Raw genomic sequence first — 21,980 nt, 5'->3', positions numbered from 1 at the left:
AGCTACAAAGAAAGCTGGATCTCTACATTCTCAGGTGTCTCCTCAGATATGTGGAACAATATGACTTTTCACAATGCAAGAGCTCGTGGGCACTCGATGAAATTCATGAGCAGTAAGCTTAGAACAAATCAAAGGAAGTACTTCTTCACTCAAAAAACAATTAAGACATGGGATTCTCTGCCTCAGGAAGTGGCGGCGGCTACAAGCATAGACAGCTTCAAGTGGGGTTTGGGTAAACATATGGAGTAGAGGTCCATCTGTGGCTATTAGCCGCAAGGTCTTGGTGGAACACTCTGCCTGGGGCATGTGATACTCTGTCGTCTTGGTGTTTGGAGGGCAACCGTGGGAAGGCTTCTGAAGTTCTGGCCCCACTGGTAGACCTCCTGATGGCACCTGGGTTTTGGCCACTGTGTGACACAGAGTGTTGGACTGAATGGGCCATTGGCCTGATCCAACATGGCTTCTCTTATATTCTTATGTCTCTGTAAATTAATGGAAAGAAAAAGGAACTCTTTTCCCTTTAAAAAAATGGTCAGATGAGGCCTGTATGTGCTTCATTTGGAAGGGGAAGTGCTGGTCTAGCCACAGGGAGCTCCTAGATGCCGAAAGAGGTGATTTGTGGGGAAGGGCATTTCAAAATTCTTTCTCCTCCCTTGTTAAAAATTCGCTACATTATGTCAAAGATATTAATCTAGTCACAGGGGAGGGGAGATGCCTCTGGCCTTCCTACCACCAAGATAATGCATTTCTTTAATGATTCAGTCCCCTCAGCATTGAATACAAATGCCATAATTTCCTGAAGAGGTGCACAGAGAACATGGCTCCATTTTGAAGTGAGCAGGCCCCTATGGCAAAATGGCAACAGAAGCTCTTGGGCCTATTGGCCTTCCATTTTGTGCTGCCATATTGGTCTCAGCTGTGACGTTTTAGCTGTGACACTGTGGTGCACATCCTCAAAAGTGCCTTGCCACCTCGCCGATGCAGGCAACAGCCTCACCATTTGAAAAACATTTTTTTTATTGTGGCATTTTGTTTCCACTTAAAATCTATTTTTTTGAAACAAAATAGAATACACTATTACAATATTGTTGCGTTAACAGAGCATCCGCAGCACATGTGGCCCATTACGTAGCTCTGAGGGTTAAAAATAGACAGGTCTCTGCCCTCAAGGAGCTTACAGTCTCAGTTATGTAGTGTCCTTTGAAATTCCTGGGATATTCTCTCATAATGGAAGTGTTCTGGATTATTCTTACAGACTCGAGGTGGATTAAGCCTACTGAGCCAGTACAATCACAGAAATGGGACATTCAATAACCAGTGCATTAGGAGATCAGAAGTCTGGAACCACCGGAAATAAACAGAACCGTAGCATAAGAATTCGCGTGACACTTAAAGCGGTAGAGAAACCACATAAATGGGATCCTACTTACAACATGTTAAATGTGGCAGTATAGACCACAGTCCCTAATTTATCCAGGCAAGTTTGTAAAACCATTTGGTATAGCGCAACCCTATTACCTGCGCAGAAAAGCTAGTGGAAGGATGCTATTTCTCTTCCTGGGAGGATGTTCTCTCAGATAACTGCTGGAAGCAGTGCACATTTCCCCAAGCCTGCAGGCCATAAGATAGGCTAAATCTTCTGTTATTATCCTCTGAAAGATGGTGTGATATTTCTGTGCTGGAAAGTCCTGTCAGGCAGGGGTGGATCGGAATGTTAAAAGAGCCCTGGAACAAACTGAGCCAGGTGGTCCATGCAGTCCCAGCAGTGCAGCAGGGTCCCCTAAAACTTGGGCCTGTTGTGGTCGTCGTCACCACCCAGGTCCAAGAGGAACAGACCCTGCGTCACTGCTAGTCCTGCTGTGTCCACATCAGCTTGCTCCTGGGCTGCCATCCGCCCTCCGAACTTTCCCTGGGGAGTTAAAAGGGTCAGGCTGCCCTTGCCACGAGGTCAGACTTCCGAGGTTATAGTCACATGACCTTTGGTTTTGAAGTTATGCATTTTGGGTTCTCTTGCACTTTAAGGGAGCTCTCCCCCCCCCTCCCCCAATGTACTGCCAGACCGGCTTTTGGGGGGGCTTGCGGTGCCTATTCTGCATTCTTCCTTTCTGCTCCTGCCATAGCAAGGGGGCCAAGGTCAGCTGCGGTTAACTGCAAAATGTGTTTTGTGTGTGTATATATAATATTGGGAAGACTTTCTCTGACAGATCTGTTTTTCTCTTTTCTCTCTTCCCCCCCCCTCGCCCCCCCGCTTCTTGTCCTCTTTCTGCATTGGCAGAGCACCTCGGATTAGAATTAAAGGGTATGGAATAAACCATTCATTTGCTAATCAGACACCACTAAAGTGCTGGCCCTCAGTCTTTCACAATGTATTTTGACAGCTTGAATGGGATGATTTAAAAAGAAGATGAACAGTTCTTTATTATTAGCACCGTTTGGAGAAAAATGGGTCCCCAAATTTATATTCTGAATTTTGTTCTAAAACTATCTATGTGTGTGTGCGTGGGTTGCAGCTTTGGTGCATGGGGAGGTCATGAGGCCTTTCTCATCTGGTCCGAGCCACTTTTGTGCCTCAGTTCTGTTTGGAAACTGAAAAGCTGGTCTTTGTGTCTGTTTTGGAAGGTCATCAACCTGTCCCATCATAGCAGTGGACAAACACTCCAGCAAGGAATAGCCTGGTGTTAATGGGATAGGAAACTTGAGGGTGGTTCTGCAGCAATTCCACAAAGCTAGCCTGGCTCTGAAGCAATAAGCATGAAAACCACACTTTCTCCCCTTCTAGTGTTCAGCCTCCAGGTGATAACTGGAGTTCTCCTGGGATTACAACCAATCTCCAGGTGACAGTAGGGTTGCCAAGTCCAATTCAAGAAATATCTGGGGACTGGGGGTGAAGCCAGGAGACTTTGGGGGTGGAGCCAGGAGCAAGGGTGTGACAAGCAGAATTGAACTCCAAGGGAGTTCTGGCCATCACATTTAAAGGGACAGCACACCTTTTTAAATGTCTTCCTTCCATAGGAAATAATGAACGAAAGGGGCACCTTCTTTTGGGGCTCATAAAATTGGACCCCCTGGTCCAATTGTTTTGAAACTTGGGGGGTACTTTGGGGAGAGGCACTAGATACTATACTGAAAATATGATGCCTCTACCTCAAAAAACAGCTCCCCCAGAGTCCCCGAAACCTCCATATCAATTCCCCATTATACCCTATGAGAATCGATCTCCACATAGGGAATAATGAAGTGCTCAGCAGATGGTTCCCTCCCCCCCCCCCCGTTTCTGGTGACTCTGAAGCGAGGGATTGGCCTCTCTACTCATGAGTTGCTGCCAACTTCAAAGTAACACAGACACACCATCCCAAGAGGAAGCCTTTCAATCGGAGACTGAAGCCTCCGGAGGTGGAAAGGCACATGGTCCTGTGGGGGCGGGGCTTCCCCCCACCGGCCAGCTGACTGGGGGCGGGAAGGAGCCTGGGAAAGTGGAAGAACCCCTGCTGGGACCTGGGGATTGGCAAGCCTAGGTGACAGAGAGCAATTCCTCTGGAGGAGATTGCTGTTTTGGAAGGTGGAGTCTATGGCATTCTACCCCATTGAAGTCCCTCCTGTCCCCAAACGTTGCCCTCCTCAGACTCCACCCCCCCAAAAAAAATCTCCAGGTATTTCCCAACATGGAGCAGCTGGCAACCCTCCCTCTCCCCCTCCTTTCCAAGGAGATTTCACTCTTGACTAGAAGAAAGCATTTAAATATCTAGATGCAGATGAGTTTACTAAGGACCATTCAGTATGCAACACCTTAACGACTAACAAAATTTGTGGTACGGTGTGAGCTTTCATGAGTTATTGGTCACTTTTTCAGAGCAGTGACTCATGAAAGTTCATCCTTGGCCACAAATTTAGTTAGTCTTGAAGGCACTGGTAAACTCTTTTCTACTGCTATAGGCAGACTAACACGACTACCCATCTTGGTTGTTCAGTACCTAACACAGAATAAGGCGATATATTGAGGAGACTGCGGTTTATGCCACACCCACATGCTGAGTGTGTGTGAGAGGGAGGCACACAGTTTTGACTTCTTCCAGATAAAAATGAAAGTATTGCATGGTAAATGGAAGACTAAGTGAGCTGAGTGGGAAAGGGTATTTTAGGATTTTTTTGCTCATTTAACTGAGGGAGCCAGTTAACCATTGTAGGCTACTTTCTTTCCCTAAAATAACTGCACACACACCCCAGACCTGTGAGGAAGCAACTGTATTGTTTTCTCTCTATGAGGCAAACACAGCTTGGAGTGGGGGCCCAATTTAAATTGGGTTAATTTCACCACCCACCTTCTCCAGAACCGCTGCTCTGATCAGATTCAGAGCTCCCAAACGCTGCTTTCAAGTGAACTCCCGTAAGGCAGGGAATCTAACTACAGTCTCCCTCGTGACATGTGTTTTGGATTTAACTTTATTTAACTTTATTTGATTTATATCCCACCCTCCCCGCTGAAAGAGTAGGCTCAGGGCGGCTCACAACAATAAAATCACAATAAACAATTAAAATTTCACAGCATTAATACATCAAATTTTAAAATTCAATAGTTAAAAACAATCTGGTGCTAACGTCATTTAACATCAGGAATGAGTAGTAACAGTAGAAGTGTTGTACAGGAAACAAGCTCCATTCTGGGAGAGCCAGTTTGGTATAATGGTGAAGTGTGCGGACTCTTATCTGGGAGAACCGGGTTTGATTCCCCACTCCTCCACTTGCACCTGCTGGAATCGCCTTGGGTCCGCCATAGCTCTGGCAGAGGTTGTCCTTGAAAGGGCAGCTGCTGGGAGAGCCCTCTCCAGCCCCACCCACCTCACAGGGTGTCTGTTGTGGGGGAGGAAGGTAAAGGAGATTGTGAGCCGCTCTGAGACTCTTCGGAGTGGAGGGCGGGATAGAAATCCAATATCTTCATCTACCTCACAGGGTGTCTGTAGTGGGGGGGGGAGGGAAAGGAGATTGTGAGCCGCTCTGAGACTCTTCGGAGTGGAGGGCGGGATATAAATCCAATATCTTCATCCACCTCACAGGGTGTCTGTTGTGGGGGAGGAAGGTAAAGGAGATTGTGAGCCGCTCTGAGACTCTTCGGAGTGGAGGGCGGGATAGAAATCCAATATCTTCTTCATCTTCTTCTTCTTCATTCTACCCACAAATATAATGTAGTCATGCAGGATACAATTTATTCCCCACCCTCTGACCTGAGCTGTCTTATAAAAGTATCAAGACAAAAATAAAACAAATTTTAAAAGAAACTTAACAACAACACAGGTCTAAATCAACACGCAGCCATAACAGTTAAACATGAGGACACAATCCAGTGATGAAACTTGGTGACGGGCCCAACCAAATCTGCAGAGTGAGGGAATGCCAATTAATCTATGATTTACTGTTAATTCCCTTGCACAGACTGGGAACAAAAGCTGCCATGGCTGAGATAAAAGGATTTTGTCAGGGGCTGTTGTTGCCAGCCACCTGGTGGGATCTGGAGACCACTGCTTTTCCAACTGATCTCCAGCTGGCAGCGATCAGCTCCCCTGGAGAAAATGGCTGCTCTGAAGGGTGGACTCTATGGCATTGGACCATTCTGAAGCCCCTCCCCTCTCCAAACCCCACCCTCTCCCGGATCCACCCCCAAAGTCTCCAGGTATTTTCCAGCACAGACCTGGCAACCTGAGGCGAGCCTGTGGCTCTCTGATGTCTGTTCTGGAAGTGCATGTTAAGCAAGGAGAGATTACGGCAATATGCAGAACATGCTTCGTATTTTCAGATCTTTCATAGTTTTCTTGCATTCAAGGAGGGCAAATTATATCTAAACTACTTTTTAAAAATCTGGTGGGTAATACTGGAGCTTAAGAGGAAATGGGGTTTAGTTTGGAGGCTGATTATGGCAGAGTCTAGGCAATGTAGTTTAGACCAGGCCTCAGATTCAGTGGGAGCTCACAGGAGCACAGCTCCTGAACCTTTCTGAGAGTTCCACCTCCTCCTTCTGAGAGTTCCACCTCCTTGTCCATTGAATAGTAGATGCAGTTGCATAACAATCCCTGGATGAACTCCACCACCTATTTTTCTACAAAACGACCCCTGGTTTAGACTGTGATGGAACCCACTGGTACCTTGAAGGAGCAATGCAGAGGCAAAGGAAGCTGGAAAGAACATTCCACTCCTCCACCAGTCCCCGTTTGGCCTGCTCTCCAGGATCCTTTGTCCTTGCTGGGCATCAGAATTCCAGGATAGCATCCATACAAGGAGAGCTTTGGAAAGCAGGATGAAAATAACCTGCCCTGTGGGTCGATGTGCCATTTCTGCTCTTGGCAGAGATTTCCACAGTGCACCAAAACGACTCCCATGTGGATTAAATAGCCACCAACACATTTCAGTGGCTTCCTTGGCAAAGCACTTCCATGGTGGGTTTCTGGCCATCTGATTGCCCTGGCACACAATGGAAACACATGAATCATTGAATCATAGAGTTGGAAGGGACCTTCCAAGCCATCTAGTCCAGCCCCCTGCACAATGCAAGAAAATCACATGTACCTCCCCCTGCCCTCCTTCTCGTGATCTGCCTAAGTTCACAGAATCAGCGCTACTGTCGGATGGCAGAGAGGATGCCAACAGCTTCAACTGTGGGAGCAGCTTAGGTCAGTCCCTTTCCGTTGCCACTCATGACTGGATGAGTTGCTTGCAGGCAAGGGGAGTGCCAGCTCTCACTTTTTTAATGGGTATAACTCTGGGTTTCGTTAGCTGACCGCAGCATGTTAATGCAGGATACGTTTCATAAATACAATTCATCTTGTGCTACAGGGTTGCTTCACTGGAAATGATACTATTTTTTTTTTTTAAATGCACACACTTCAACTTGTTCAAGGCTAAACAGAGTGTGTCCAGTATTAAAAGTCGGCTCATTGGAATATCTCCTCTCTCCTTCTTAGAACTCTGCGGGTTTTTCATTCGGCCTACTTCAAAGGACGAAGGGCATTTTGCACCGTTTTCGTGACTGCAAAATTCATTTAGGAAATCCCCAATAATAGTGCTACTATTAATCCCAAATTGCTTTGGATAGGTGATCCATGGCATTCCAGCCACCAGAGAAATGGTTACCCTGCTGGTCTGTTTAGAAATAAATAATGCAAATGTCCAATTCAGGCATAGCCGGGGAGGAGTGGAGAAGGAGGATGAAATCTGAACCGTATCACTAGCCAGAAATTCCGGAATTTGTTGCCTTGTATTTAACAGTGTCGTCCACTCAGAAGGGCTACTTGCCATCACCCTGAGTGTTTCTGTAGATTTGGATGGTTTAGAAATGACCTTTGTACAATTTATCAACAACAACAATTTTTATTTGTATCCCGCCCTCCCCGCCGGAGCAGGCTCAGGGCGGCTAACAACATTATTTCATACATTGGTCATACAATATTAAATAAAATTACATTGACCGTTTAATTAAAATTCTGATTAAAATTCTAAAATTAATAAAATTAATAAAGTATACTAGTGCTATAATTACGTTTACGTTTACGATGGCGAGTTCTTTAACAGTTTCCCTCTTGATCAGAGAAGGCCAGTCGGAAGAGGGTAGTCTTGCAGACCCTGCGGAACTGTTCAAGGTCCCGCAGGGCCCGCATTTCCTCTGGAAGTTGGTTCCATAGGCGTGGAGCCATAGAAGAGAAAGCTCGGTTGCGGGTGGTTTGCAACTTCACCTCTTTCGGCCCGGGGATGTTCAGCAGGTTTTTCCCGGCTGACCTCAGTGCTTTCTGGGGTTCATACGGGGAGAGACTGTCCCTAAGGTAGGCAGGTCCTCGGCCATATAGGGCTTTAAAGGTAATAACCAGCACTTTGTAACAAATCCGGTATACAACTGGCAGCCAGTGCAGTTCGTGCAGCCCAGGCTGTATGTGACCCCACATTGGGAGCCCCAGCAGCAATCTAGCCGCCGCGTTCTGCACTAGCTGCAGCTTCCGGATTCGGTACAGAGGCAGCCCCATGTAGAGGGCATTACAGTAGTCTAGTCTCGAGGTTTAGTCTCGAGGTTTATCATTTTTGAAATTAATTTAACTGAGCTTTTTCTCCAACCACCTTGCTACCTACAGTACATTCATTTCTTTTTTCCTTTAACTGAATTACAGGAGAAGAATGTACTGCATAGGGGTGGGTGGGGGAAGCAAATAGACAGGGCTTTTTTTTTTTTTTTAGCAGGAACACACAGGGACAGAGTTCCAGCTGGCTTGGCATCAGGGGGTGTGGCCTAATATGCAGATGAGTTCCTTCAGGGCTTTTTCTACAAAGAAAGCCCTGCAAATAGATTCTTGTCTTAGCCCTACTTTGCTTACCAGTATAACACCCCAAAGACGCTCACAAACATTACATTGTAGGCAGGTTTATGGATCAAAGTTTATCAAAAGTGTAGGGGATTTTTGTTTGTTGTGTAGCACCTCTATCGAACACAGTTAATGCCTAATAAATTAAAAGGGTGGTGATAGATCCCCAAATCAGCTGACCAGTTCCAGAAACGGCACAGAAAACAGATCATTTAACGTTCATTGAGGACTTCGTGTTACATGAATGAGGTCTCGTCTGTACCTTCCAATCCACAACTCTAAACTATTTCAGTGCTTGCAGACCTCAAAGGCTGTGATGGGGCTCACCCAGCTTTGACCTGAGAATCTGTCTTCTACATACACAAGCTTTATGTCACATGAAGTGACGTGAAAGATGAGTGCATGCCTAGAAGGTCCCTGATTGAGGATTAATGACAATTGGGCATTTCTTGTGTGATCAGTTCAGACAAGCGATACAATAGCTTGAGGCAGAGCTTCTTCTCCCTCCCTGGAAGTTCTCATATATTTTATCCTACTTCAGTGCAGTTCAAGTAAGCAGGGGAAACCAGAGAAGCAGTGTAGGGCTAAGAAAATGTGTAGAAAAGGAATTCCAGTCTGATGTTTAAGGAGAAGCCATGTCATTCTCATCTGGTTGTCAATGCAAATCAACTGCTTGTGTTGAAACCAATATCCTATCACACACACAGGCACTCACAAAACCTCAAACTCATAGCAACTAAAGACTTTTCAGTTATGGCATCCCCTCCCACACACATATGTGCTAGGTACTCACCCCAGTTACTCCTGCCAGGCCTTCTGTGTTGGGCTTGGTCCATCAGGTTCAGTTCTTGCTTAAGCGGAGTGTGTGGGAGTCCTCCGCTCCCATTTGCTAGGAGGGAGTGTGCTCATTTTCTAGATGGAAAGTGTAATAGCACCAGTGGGCTCACTGGAACCAGCCTAGGCCTCATGGTGTGTTTGTCCATGTTTACAAATTGCCCTCAAAGCTTTCAAGTGACTCCGTTCCCACAATCCCAAACTGGCGTATGAGAAATTATGGTTTGCCATCAGCCTTTTTTTCTTTTTGCTCCTCTTTGTGACAGGAGCTGCAGTCTCCATCCCGCATTCAAATATTTTATTTGTAGGAATGCTTGCAACCACAGACACCGCTTTGCTGACAAGGCACTGTGAGCTGTGCTTGTGTATCAGACACAATCACAAGCCTTCCACAGCATGTATACTTCTGTGTAATGTGAAATGCGGTCTTGATGGTAGAATCAACCTGGGTCTGCTGATTCAAATACACTGTGAAATGCTGCTGGCATCCCTTTTTTGTCATTTATTGCATTTTTAAAAGCCTTTTCTTTCTAGGTTCACTGTTTTGCAGTTATGGTCCTCTACCATTCTCTCTCTCCCTTTCACCCCTTTCCTGCTCTATGTGTCTTTGTAGCACCTGTGGTGACATTGCACTGATTCGCTCTTGACATACGCTTCCTACCACAGAATGATAAACATATTGGCTAGAAAATTGCAGATATAGATATATCTATTTAAAATGTTACTAGCATGCTACCCTGCAAAAAGAGGGTTAGACTGATGTTTCTTTATTTGTAGACGGATGTAAGTTAACATGTGTTATCAATAGGATTATGCTGCATTTGGTCTCAGAAACAACCCGTATAGTTGCAGCAAAAATTCCACTCTTTAGCTTTCTGACATTCTGAAGTGATATGGATGTGTGGTAAATGAGCACTGTCAAGAAATGAGGTTCTGTTGCTGATGCTGAAAAGGGATGAAAATTGAATTTTTATGCAGTTCTCCAATGGAAGATGGATCCGTACATACATGCAGCCATGTGGCAGGTCAGAGATGTGAGAGTAAGAGTGGCCATGGAAGGAAAAGTTTGTCTGAATAGTTTTTCTTCACCCAGAGAAAGTGACAATGAATGAAAATCCTCACCAATGCACCTGAGGTTTCATATCTTCAGTCTGAAGAAGTACATCCACCGGTCTGAAGATTAGCATGCAGGCACATCCTGAACCCTTTTATTTACTCTGACGAGTTTGGCACAAGCGCTGGCTTTGTTCATGCGGCACTTCGCTGCCAGCCATCTATCATGGCAAAGCTCATGGACTGTAGAGTGACAGGATTTCCAGCTGTGAAGAAGAGAGTCCCAGCTAGACTGTCAGCAATTATGCTGGCCTCAGCAAGGTGGATACAAAGAATGTCCTCTAAAAAGCCATATTGCATTTTTCAGGACAATGCAGGTACAGGCTGAGACCAATTCCACACTAGGCTTGTTCCCGTGTCAGAGCTCTCCCTCCAACCCCCCTCCCGACGCTTCTGTCCAATTTCACATAAGAAGAAGAAGAAGATATTGGATTTATATCCTGCCCTCCACTCTGAAGAGTCTCAGAGCGGCTCACAATCTCCTTTCCCTTCCTCCCCCACAACAGACACCCTGTGAGGTGGGTGGGGCTGGAGAGGGCTCTCCCAGCAGCTGCCCTTTCGAGGACAACCTCTGCCAGAGCTATGGCTGACCCAAGGCCATGCCAGCAGGTGCAAGTGGAGGAGTGAGGAATCAAACCCGGTTCTCCCAGATAAGAGTCCGCACACTTAACCACTACACCGAACTGGCTGCCCCAGGGGTGCAACTTGCCTCACCTCTTTCCCATGGCAAGCAGAAACCCATTTTCAGAGGATCTTGCTTGCCATGGGAAGGAGTTGGAGCAAGTCACAGCCCTGGGGCAGCTTGTGCAAAATCGGACAGAAGTGTTGCGGGGGAAAGAGCTCCAACGCCGGAATAAGCCTAGTGGGGAATTATTGTCTTGTAATGGCTGCGATAGGCTGAAAAGTACTACCTAAAACCCACCAGATTTTGGCAAAAACAAGGAAGAGATTTTCTCTTAGGAACTTGCTTCAGTTTTAAGTGGGCAGAAGGTTCCATAGATGGTCTGCTGTAAACCAGGGCAATCAAACAAAAAGGAAGGAGCCTGATATTGTGCAAAGTGCAACCAGTTCTGGTTTCCTAGTCTATCGAAGTCAAAGCAGTCAGTCTTCCAGTTTTAAAGGAATGATCATGCAAGCCGAGTTGCTGAGAATCACCATGGGTCCCCAGACAAAGATTCCAGCTGCCCCCCCACATATGATCCAAAATCAAGCATCATAACAAATCAATTGGCCATTAGCACACATCTATAATAATAAACCAGTCTGCATGTCCATCAGTCTGTCCATTTGTGGTGGGCATAACTCATCAGAAAATAAAACTTGGAATCTCAAAATTAGCCATCAGCTTCAGGATGATCATGGGAATTTTGGGGCCAAAACTAAAATAAATTGGACTATCTTGGGCCAGGTTATCTTCAGAACCCAACTAACCACTCCCCCCCCCCCCGGCAGTGGAAACAGCTTGTATAGTGGTTGAAATGTTGGATTAGCTTCTGGGAAACCTCAGTTTAGAATCCCCTCTCTGCTGTGGAAGTGAACTGGGTGACCTTGGGCCAGCTACATTCTCTCATCCTAACATACCTCACAGGTGGTTGTGAGGATAAAATAATGGTGAGGGGAACAATGTAGGCTGTTTTAGTTCCCCACTGGGGAGAAAGGTCAGATATAAATAAAGTAAATACATCAATAAGTTCTAACTTCTGTCCCTTGTTACTGCTGAGACAGATTAACACTTATTATCATGCACTGGTAGGGGGGAAGCATCCTTTTACTACTTTGATAGATTATAGGAAAATATTAATTCCTGCCTTCTGTTCATAATATTAACAAAGGTTTGCTGCTATACTGCTGTGAAATACATTCTAAATTGCCAACCAGGATGGATGAGAAATTGAGATGGAAAAATGGGATTGGGGGGGGGGGTTTAGCAGTGAGGATAGAGGGATGGAAGACCATTAAAGGAAGAGTACATTGGCATTAAACATTAAAGGAAGAACAAAATGAAAGAGGATAAAAGTGTGGAAAAGAGAAAAATATAGGGAAAGGCAACAAAGGTTTGGGGTTTTTAAAATTGCCACCACACACTGACAAGGCGGCCCTTTTTCATGATCTGGCTGCACAGGAGCTGTGTGGAACTAAAGGAAAAAGGAAATCATAGCGCTCTGAAAATCATAGAGTGCATCCTGGTACTTGTAGGTTGTCCTGGCTGGCTTTTCTTGCTCCACTGTTGGCTTGGCTGATGGGGTTAGCAGGATCTGAGAAGCCAGGGTTTACCTCAGATTTCTAGGGTGTGATCATACAAGCAGTTGACCCAATATAGCCAGCCCTTTCCTCAGGATTAAATGGGCAGGATGACACACGCACATCCAACTCCTATGCCCAGCATGTTGCACCAAAACAGCTACCATGTGGATTAAATAGCCACTAGCAAATTTTGGTGGCTTCTCTGGTGAAGCACTTCCATGGTGGGTTTCCCGCCATCTACTTGCCCTGGCACATAATGGAAATTCATGAATCATAGAATTGGAAGAGACCTGCCAGGTCATCTAGTCCAATGTCCTGCGCAATGCAGGAAAATCACATGTACCTCCCCCTACCCTCCTTCTCATGATCTGCCTAAGTTCACAGGATCTTCATTGCTGTCAGATGGCCATCTAGCCTCTGTTTAAAAACCTCCAAAGAAGGAAAGCCTACCACCTCCCAAGGAAGCCTGTTCCACTGAGGAAACACTCTGTCAGGAAGTTCTTCCTGATGTTTAGCCAATTTCTACTTTAATTTAATTTCAACCCATTGGTTCTGGTCTGATTTCCTGGGGCTACAGAAAACAACTCCACACCATCCTCTATATGACTGCCCTTCAAGTGCTTGAAGATGTTGATCATATCCCCTCTAAGTCGTCTCCTCTCCAGGCTAAACATACCCAGCTCCTTCAACCTTTCCTCATAGGACTTGGTCTCCAGGCCCCACACCATCTTTGTTGCCCTCCTCTGGACATGTTCCAGCTTGCCTATATTCTTCTTAAATTGTGGTGCCCAAAACTGCACGCAATACTCTAGATGAGGCCTAACCAAAGCAGAGTAAAGCGAAACCATCACTTTACATGATCTGGACACTATACAGCTCAAAATCATACTTGCCTTTTTAGCTACCACATGAGCTGTGTGATTGTTCCACTGTTCTTCCAGCATGTCCTTCCCTTCCAACCCCTCTCCAGTGTGCATTTCAGCACCCCCAAAGAACTGGCCAGGAGCATGTGTGTGCTTGTCTGCTTCTGTGCATGAAGAGCAAGAATTCAGGGGTGGAAAACACCCAACCCAGCCTTGGGTCCCTGGTTGTGGCATGTTAGCAATGTGGACGACAAACTGCAGGCCCATGGCACTATGATGCTGGCTTAAGGGGTGCTGTCTGATCAACATAAACTGCCCCAAACTCACATAACATTGAAAGATGAGATACTGCTGCAGCAACCTGCCTGTCTGACCGCACCCCTAATAAACTTTGCAGAAAGGTCAAACTCTTTTCTGTCCTCTGCTCTAACAGAGGACAGAGAGTGTCATACCATAGAGTCCACTCTCTAAAGTAGCCATTTTCTCCAGGGGAGCTGGTCTCTCTTGTCTGGAGATCAGTTGTAATTTCACAAGATCTGCAGGCCACCGCTAGAAGCTGGCAACCTTATTTCATGGGGCTTCTGGCCACGGGTACACTGGAGTTCAGTTGTTTGGCAATAGGAATGTTTCTAACATTATTTAGAGTTGCCAGGTCCCCTTGTCACTCTGATGGGGGGATTTGGGTGGCATTCCAGGATGTCCCTCACTCGGTGGCATCACCTGGAAGTGACATCATCACATCAGGGACACTGCATGGTGACACTCTGGTTTCTGGGCAAAACTCTGCGGCAAAACTGCCTTCAAGCCACAGGATTTTGTCCTCAAACCAGAGCATCACCACGTGACATCCCCAGTGTGATGATGTCCCTTCTGGGGAATGCCGTTGCATCGGGGACATCGTGTAGCAATGTTGCTGTTTGGGGGCAGGGCTTCCCCCACCAGCCTGGTTGCTAGTGGCAGATCAAATTCTCCCAAAGCGGGTGAACTCCTTCCAGGATCCGGGGACTGGCAACCGTGGGCCATTATTCTGCTTGTGTTGGTGTTTGCGCAGGACAATGCTGTTTAAAGTGTTAGATTTTTGAAAGCAGCCTTGGATGAAAGAGAAGGCTGGCTAGACATTTTAAAACAAATTAGATGGAAAACGTGTGTGTACTGAAACTCCAGCAGGTGCTCTTGATGTGCAAAAGCTGCTTCAGGAGCGTGCACATTGATAGAGGAGGATCATGTACAAGCATCATTCCCCCACTCCAAATTCCCCCTCTCAAAGTGGCTTCTCTAACAGAAGCAGATGTCAGAGTTCTGTTACGTACGTCTGTGCGCAACAGATTGTTTTATGCTAGCGGCCTTATATCAGAAAATTTTATGGATTTGCCAAGTAGAGAGCATACTAAAGAGAGACAAAAACGTGTTTTGGGCTGTTTGCATCTGAAAATTAAATTGTGTTCTAAATTGTTCCTGAGAAATCTAGTACTGAAGCTCACAAAATTCCAGTAGCGCGTAAGATGTGCTATTAGGGAGACCAACTGTATGTTGGTAAAAACCTTCTCTGGGAGTTTGACAACCTGTGGCAACGTCTGCTTGAAATAATTCTTCTCTTTTGTATGCAGTTGGAATTTGCACATTACTTGGATGTGCCTTACCGAAGTAATTTGGGAATTATTTGGCACAAAGAGAGAACCAGAACTCTTCTTGGATCTCTAAACCTGTAATGGTAATTAATCCATGGGTTGCCCTAAGTTGGAAGCAACTGGATGGCGCATAACGCACAATACCTTCTCTGTCGCCATTTCCTCTTAACATATCTTACTGAGACACTCCAGTAACACATTTGGGGTTGGATTAGATGTCCCAGGAGGTCCTTTCCAACTCTATTATTCTATGGTTTCAGAGGGCCTGTAGAACAGAGCTATTCTGCCAGGCTTTTAGTTGAAGCAGCAAATGTCCAATACTACTCAGCCTCTCCTGCTCAAACTTCCCTGCCTGACTGCTAAATCGTTAGTTGGCTGTGACTAACAGGGAGGTAGTTTACCCAAGAACTCTTGGACCTGATTATATCTGCATTACAACTCTGACCTAGACCTGGGATGCTGTGTTTTTGTAGACTGCCATCTTTATTGGTTTTGATTAGATTGGATGTTTTTAAAGGTTTGGTGTAGTGGTTAACTGTGCGGACTCTTATCTGGGAGAACCGGGTTTGATTCCCCACTCCTCCACTTGCACCTGCTGGAATGGCCTTGGGTCAGCCATAGCTATCACAGAGGTTGTCCTTGAAAGGGCAGCTGCTGTGAGAGCCCTCTCCAGCCCCACCCACCTCACAGGGTGTCTGTTGTGGGGGAGGAAGGTAAAGGAGATTGTGAGCCGCTCTGAGACTCTTCGGAGTGGAGGGCGGGATATAAATCCAATATCATCATATTGTTCTACCTTGTGCTGTCACCCACCCTGAGCCCATTCGCAGATATAAATCAAACTGACTAAATAAAGTGTTCACATACTTCCCCAGTCAATCAATCAATCAATTATTTATTACGGTCTAAGGACCAGCCAGTTTGAAGCAAAATAGAAAGCAGGTTTTTAAAAGTACATAAAAATAAGTTCTAAATCAAGTACATTCCCTGGATCACACAATTCCTTTTCCTAAGAGCTAATACACAGAATTTTGCTACCGCACGTGTTACCCATTTCTGACTATCCCTTAACAAGAATGTCTGCAGTATTTCAGGTCTGAGGTCGATATAGTCTTGCAAGGGCACATACTTCCCCTTTGAGTTCCATTTGCATAAACACAATATACACACATAGAGACGCACCATTCATATGTCTAGCAGGTGATCGCTACACTGATGGTGCTACTTGGATGGCACTTGTGAGCTTGAAAAGAGATGCTAATAGTCATGTAGGATCCTCACTCTTATCTGAAGTAATCTTAAGACAGCGTACTGAGTGAGTTATAGAGAAAGCGAATGGGGGCCTTAGACAGGAAAAGGAGCCCAGCATGGATTTTCTTTTCACTCATAAGGACAGGAAGTTGATGAAAGGAAAGGCTGGAGAGAGACAGTGAAGCATATAAGATGTACAGCTGTTGTTGAGAGAGGCGTACAGATTTGAGCACCAGGAGAGAGAAACCTGATAGAGATTTGTTTCCTAATGACGGGACTCATAGTTTTGTGTACATAATTCAGCCTTCTAACTTGGATTTTGTTTTTAACTGTGGATTATTTTTTTGTCATTTGCAGAAGCAGAGGAGCTGTACCAGAAGAGAGTTCTAACAATTACCGGGATTTGTGTTGCATTGCTTGTTGTGGGAATAGTGTGTGTGGTAGCTTACTGTAAAACCAAGTGAGTGATTTTTATTAATATTCATCTTCCATCCATTGAGGGTTTATGTCATTCTTATAGTACTGGTGCTTACTGACTAGGATCTTTCAACCAAGAGGGCGTGTCAGGGTTCCCCCTTGCAGGGAAGGAGACAGAGCTGAGGACAGGCAGCTGAAACCATGTGGTGCTAAATCAGGGGTGGCCAAACTTGCTTAATGTAAGTTTCACATAGAATAAATGTCAGATGTTTGAGAGAAGGAAGGAAGAGAGGGGAAGGAGAGGGGGTGGGAGGGAGAGGTGGAAAGAAAGCAGCTTTAACTTAAATGCATTCTCCAAGCAGCTAGCTGACTTGGCTTGGAGAAATGATTTAAAGAGACAAATCAATCAATCATTTATTAGGTTTAAAAGCTCATAAGCCATGCACCCATAAACCCATAAAATTACGAATTTAAAATTACAGTAAAACAGAAATTTGCCACATCTACTATACAGTCATGACAGAGACTATTTAACAAGAGTCTCCGTCCTGTCGGTTCAGAAAAGGGTGAAAATTTCAATAACAATTTTGTCAGAAATTTTTCTCTTCCTGTTTCAAATTTAGGGCAATGAAAAAAGACACGTGCCAGGGAGTCTACAGTCTTTAGTGGACAGTCACAGACACGCTGAGTTGCAGGGATAACCAGGATACGGCCCTTCATCGGCACCGTTGGAAGTGCAGACAGAAATGCCTTCTTCAAGTCAGCCGATGGATGGGGCGGTGGGGGCTTTGAGAGCGACACAATATGCGTGAAAGATCCACATGTGGCTCCCAGGCCACAGTTTGGCCACCCCTGTGCTAAATATTCCTCTTAGTTTGGAATTTGGACATAGGGTTTACACTACTCAGGCTTGGGAACGTCTGGAAGATTTGGGAATGGTGTCAGGCGTGGGTTCATTGAAGCTCACAAGTAAGCAGACTTAGTAGTTTGAAACAAAGTTGCATTTATTGGACACTTCAGAGTTACTCCAGCATGGCTGGGATTGGAACTGATAAGAGTTCAGTTCAAATTGTTAGCATTTAACCTTCTACATCAAAGCAGTAATTTCTACCTCTCAATTCCCAAAACAAAAGGTTACTTTTGCATGTGTGCTCTTTCTCAGCGCTCCCCCCCCCGCCCCTTATCTCTTCCGTTGGTGGTTACATTTCCCAAAGGCAACTGTCCTTGGGGCCTCTGGGGATGAGGTGAGAATCTGGCACATACTGTCTACTTCAAAGGGACCTTGGCAACCTTTGATATTCCTGGGAATGGTTCTCTGCTCTTCCCCCCTCCCTCCTTGCTACCCCGGTCCCCTGTTAGTAGGCATTTCTATGCATCAATGAAAATGGTTAGTAACAGCTTTTATTAATGTCATAAATGAACAGAGCCTGACAAATGGAGCCTGCGGAAGGTGGAGTATGGGAAAGGGTGGGACCCCACTGGGGCATAATGTAAGGTTGCCAGAACCCAGCAGGGATTCCCCTGCTTTGGGGGGGGGGGGGGCTTTGATTTCCTTGTCTGGGGGAAAACCCACCCCCAAATAAGGACATCACTGTGCAGTGTTTGATCCAATAACATTGTTTCTGGGTGATGTTATTGCCCTGGGGACGTTACACAGCTATGCTCTGTTTTTTGGGCAAACTCTGTGGTTTTGAAGGCAAAACCCCATAGTTTTGTCTCAAAACCAGAGTGTTGCACACAACCTTGCCAGTGCCATGACTTTGTTTCAGAGTGATGTCATTGCATCAGCATCCTGCCCACCCCTGGAGTGCTCCCCAAATCTCCCCAATGTGATGGTGAGGGGGCCTCGCAACCTTAGCAGAATGGTGAGAGAACAAGCAAAAAGCCTCCGTGCCAACAAGACCTCCGTAACAATGTAAACAAATCATTCACTGCAGACACTTCAAAAACATTCATAAATATATCATCCAAAATAATCACATATACAAAATTGTGCAATAAGGGAGACAAATAGCAATTTATACAAAGCAGAACAGAGAATCCAATCACATCCATACAGGCAAGTCTTTTAAAACTGAACACAGTCCAATTCTTTCAATTTGGATATCGTTTGTTCTCTTAATATGAAGAAATCCAAGTCAGAGTTAAGTTCACCAAGCTTTGTTCCAGTCAAGCTTGGTATCAGCAAATGGATAAACCGCTATTCAGCACCATGTTTCACCGATGCTTCTTTCAAGCTTTGTTCAAATTAAAACTATAAAAATTATACAGTGATTCAGAGTACTATAACTACAACTCAAAAATCACCCGGAAAATGCCGACATTTGCATACCTTTCCAGTGATCAAGAATTACTCCATTAAGGAATGCTCAATATGCTGCATTCTTCTACATGGTTCCAAAATTCATTAAAACCACTGCATAGAAAGCTTTCCTATAAAGCAAACTGCATTTCCAGGTGTAGTCATTTAAAGTACCAGAGTGTCCCATTAAAGAGACACCACTAAATGACAGAGTATCAACCTACAAAAAACAAGACAGATCCCATCCATTATTCAAGCTGTTTGGAACCATAGTATCCAACTTAAAAATCCATCTGATTTCTTACTGCAATAAAAATTTGCCAGTGTCAATGGAATTATATGCCCCAGGGCACATATTTAAAAATAACAAAAAAACTTAAAGAATCTGGATCATGCTTGAATTTTATAAAATGCTCCACTAGTGGCACATCTGCCACTTGGTTTTTTATCTCCACTGGTGTTCCAAGACCCTGGTTTTAATGGGTCTAACTACTCCCAACATACACCAGATCACAGGAGCAGGCTGTTGTGTACACTACATTTCCTGGAAGCATCTGATTTGTTGGTCTCTGCTCTGTGTTTTGGAACCACTTGAATTTGGAAACATGATTGCCTTAGTCTACCTGCCTTAACCTGGACGTATTAACTTTTGGCATAAATGTTGAGGCTTAGTCCTCATCAAGATTCATTGAGATTGCTTTGACGGTAATACATGATCCTTTAGCGCTGCCATATTTTCCTTATGGCATACCGCCTTTAATACCGAGACTAGTTATGTCTTGTTTAATTCTGTGAAGGCTTTCCATTTGTATGTTAAGCCTTGGACCACAGACAGTTACGAATGTTTGGAATAAATTGTAAAGATTTATATACATCCTAGAATGAGATATAAGATTTATTACATATAATTGATTTTGCTTGTTGGTCTTTTCATTCCGTGTCGATTGAAAGCATGGGAGCAAAGAGCCAGTAAGACATTAAGCTCACTTTTTAGAATGTACAGTATGTGCTGCCATACCACATGGGCCTTTTAAGAGCACCACCAGTGAGTCAAGACCAAGCAGAGGTCTGGGTGTTTTTTTTGGGGGGAGGGCGGGTTAGTTCCATGATCCCAAGCTTCAGAATGAGGCAGGAAAAGGCCATATAGAATCCCGTGCTTTGGTTACTTGGAATTGTGTTCCAACCATGAACATATTTACTTGGAAGTAAGTTCCACTCAGTAATGAGATATAATTCCTCGCAATTGTGTGTAGGAGTGCAACAATAACTGACTGTCTATGGGATGACATGATGATTCAGTGTCCGTGTAGCAAGACTAAAGTTGTCAGCCTCATTTATTTATTTATTAATTTCTCAGATTTATATCCCGCCCTCCCCATCGAAGCAGGCTCAGGGCGGCTAACAACAGTCAAACTAAAACAATAAAACAGTAAATAAACAATTAAAATTTTAACAATTAATACCAATTAAATAATTTTAAAACAGTTTAACATGATTTAAAACAATTTTGGTGCTAGTGTTGATTTCATTATGTTCAGCGATGTTGGGCATCTACTTATACTCTCTCTCGGCTTGGCTTCGTGAACGAAGATTTAAGAAGGGTGCAATAGTCCACGTCTGCTGCAGGCTCGCTGGTGGCTGACAAGACCAATGTGGGACAGGCAGGTCCGGCCACAGTGGCTGCAGGGAAAAGTCTGATTTAGGGTTGGTGCTGTAGCAGTGTGATTCTTCCTCAATCTGCTTTTGTCCTCAAGACCAGCTATGCGTGCGTTCTCAAAAGAAGAGACAGCCTGGTGGATGGTGTGCCTCCATGCTTTGCGATCTGAGGCTAGGTCAGACCACTGGTGATGGTTGATGCGACAGGTGCCAAGGGATTTCTTCAAGGAGTCCTTGTACCTCTTCTTTGGTGCCCCTCTATTTCGATGGCCGGTGGAGAGTTCGCCATACAGGGCAATCTTGGGAAGGCGGTGGTTTTCCATCCTAGAAATATGCCCTGCCCAGAGCAGCTGCGTCTTCAACAGCAGTGCCTTGATGCTGGTAACCTCCGCCAGCTTGAGAACTTCAGTGTTGGTCACAAAGTCACTCCAGTGGATATTGAGGATGGTGCGAAGGCAGCGCTGATGAAAGCGCTCAAGGAGTCGCAGGTGATGACGGTATAAAACCCACGATTCGGAGCCGTAGATGAGGGTTGTCATCACAACCGCTTTGTAAACATTGATCTTTGTGCCTTTTTTCAGATGCTTGTTGCTCCACACTCTTTTGTGCAGTCGGCCAAAGGCACGGTTTGCCTTTGCCAGCCTGTTGTCGATCTCCTTGTCGATTTTAGCATCTGAGGAGATGATGCACCCCAGGTAGCTGAACTGCTGGACTGTCTTCAGAACTGATTCACCCACAGTGATGCAGGGAGGGTGATAATCTTCCTGGGGTGCAGGCTGGTGGAGAACTTCTGTCTTCTTCAGACTAACTTCTAGGCCGAATAGCTTGGCAGCCTCTGCAAAGCAGGACGTCATATGCTGCAGAGCTGATACTGAGTGGGAGACGAGTGCAGCATCATCAGCAAACAGTAGCTCTCGGATGAGTTTTTCCATTGTCTTGGAGTGGGCCTTTATTCGCCTCAGGTTGAACAGGCTGCCATCGGTGCGATAGCGGATGTAGACACCATCGTCATCATCTAGATCTACTGCGGCTCTTTGAAGCATCATGCTAAAGAAGATCGTAAAGAGAGTTGGCGCGAGAACGCAGCCTTGCTTTACACCTGTGCCTATTGGGAAGGTCTCCGAGAGGTCGTTGCAGTGTCTGACTTGGCCTCGTTGGTCTTCGTGTAGCTGGATGATCATGCTGAGGAACCTTGGGGGACATCCTAAACGTTCCAAGATTTGCCACAGGCCTTTCCTGCTAACGGTATCGAAAGCTTTGGTAAGGTCGACAAAAGTCACATACAGAGCCTTGTTTTGTTCCCTGCATTTCTCTTGGAGCTGCCTGAGAACAAATACCA

General features: G+C 45.3%; 1 protein-coding gene across 5 annotated transcripts in view; it reads left to right on the top strand.

The window, feature by feature from the left end:
• Nucleotides 1–21,980, top strand: part of NRG2 (neuregulin 2) — a 277,373-nt gene that overhangs the window by 233,427 nt on the left and 21,966 nt on the right. For 3 of the 5 annotated variants that reach the window (XM_060254108.1, XM_060254107.1, XM_060254106.1), the window contains one exon: nucleotides 16,624–16,726. In XM_060254108.1, the coding sequence (XP_060110091.1) occupies nucleotides 16,624–16,726 (103 nt within the window). Of the gene's footprint in view, nucleotides 1–2,275; nucleotides 2,300–16,623; nucleotides 16,727–21,980 lie in introns of all 5 variants that reach the window. The other 2 variants (XM_060254104.1, XM_060254105.1) reach the window with 1 other exon arrangement.

The sequence above is a fragment of the Heteronotia binoei genome, chromosome 14, assembly GCF_032191835.1.
Source record: "Heteronotia binoei isolate CCM8104 ecotype False Entrance Well chromosome 14, APGP_CSIRO_Hbin_v1, whole genome shotgun sequence".
In the NCBI taxonomy this organism is placed as follows: domain Eukaryota; kingdom Metazoa; phylum Chordata; class Lepidosauria; order Squamata; family Gekkonidae; genus Heteronotia; species Heteronotia binoei.
The sequence above is the reverse complement of the archived record's forward strand: the minus strand, read 5'-3'. Positions and strand labels throughout refer to the sequence as shown.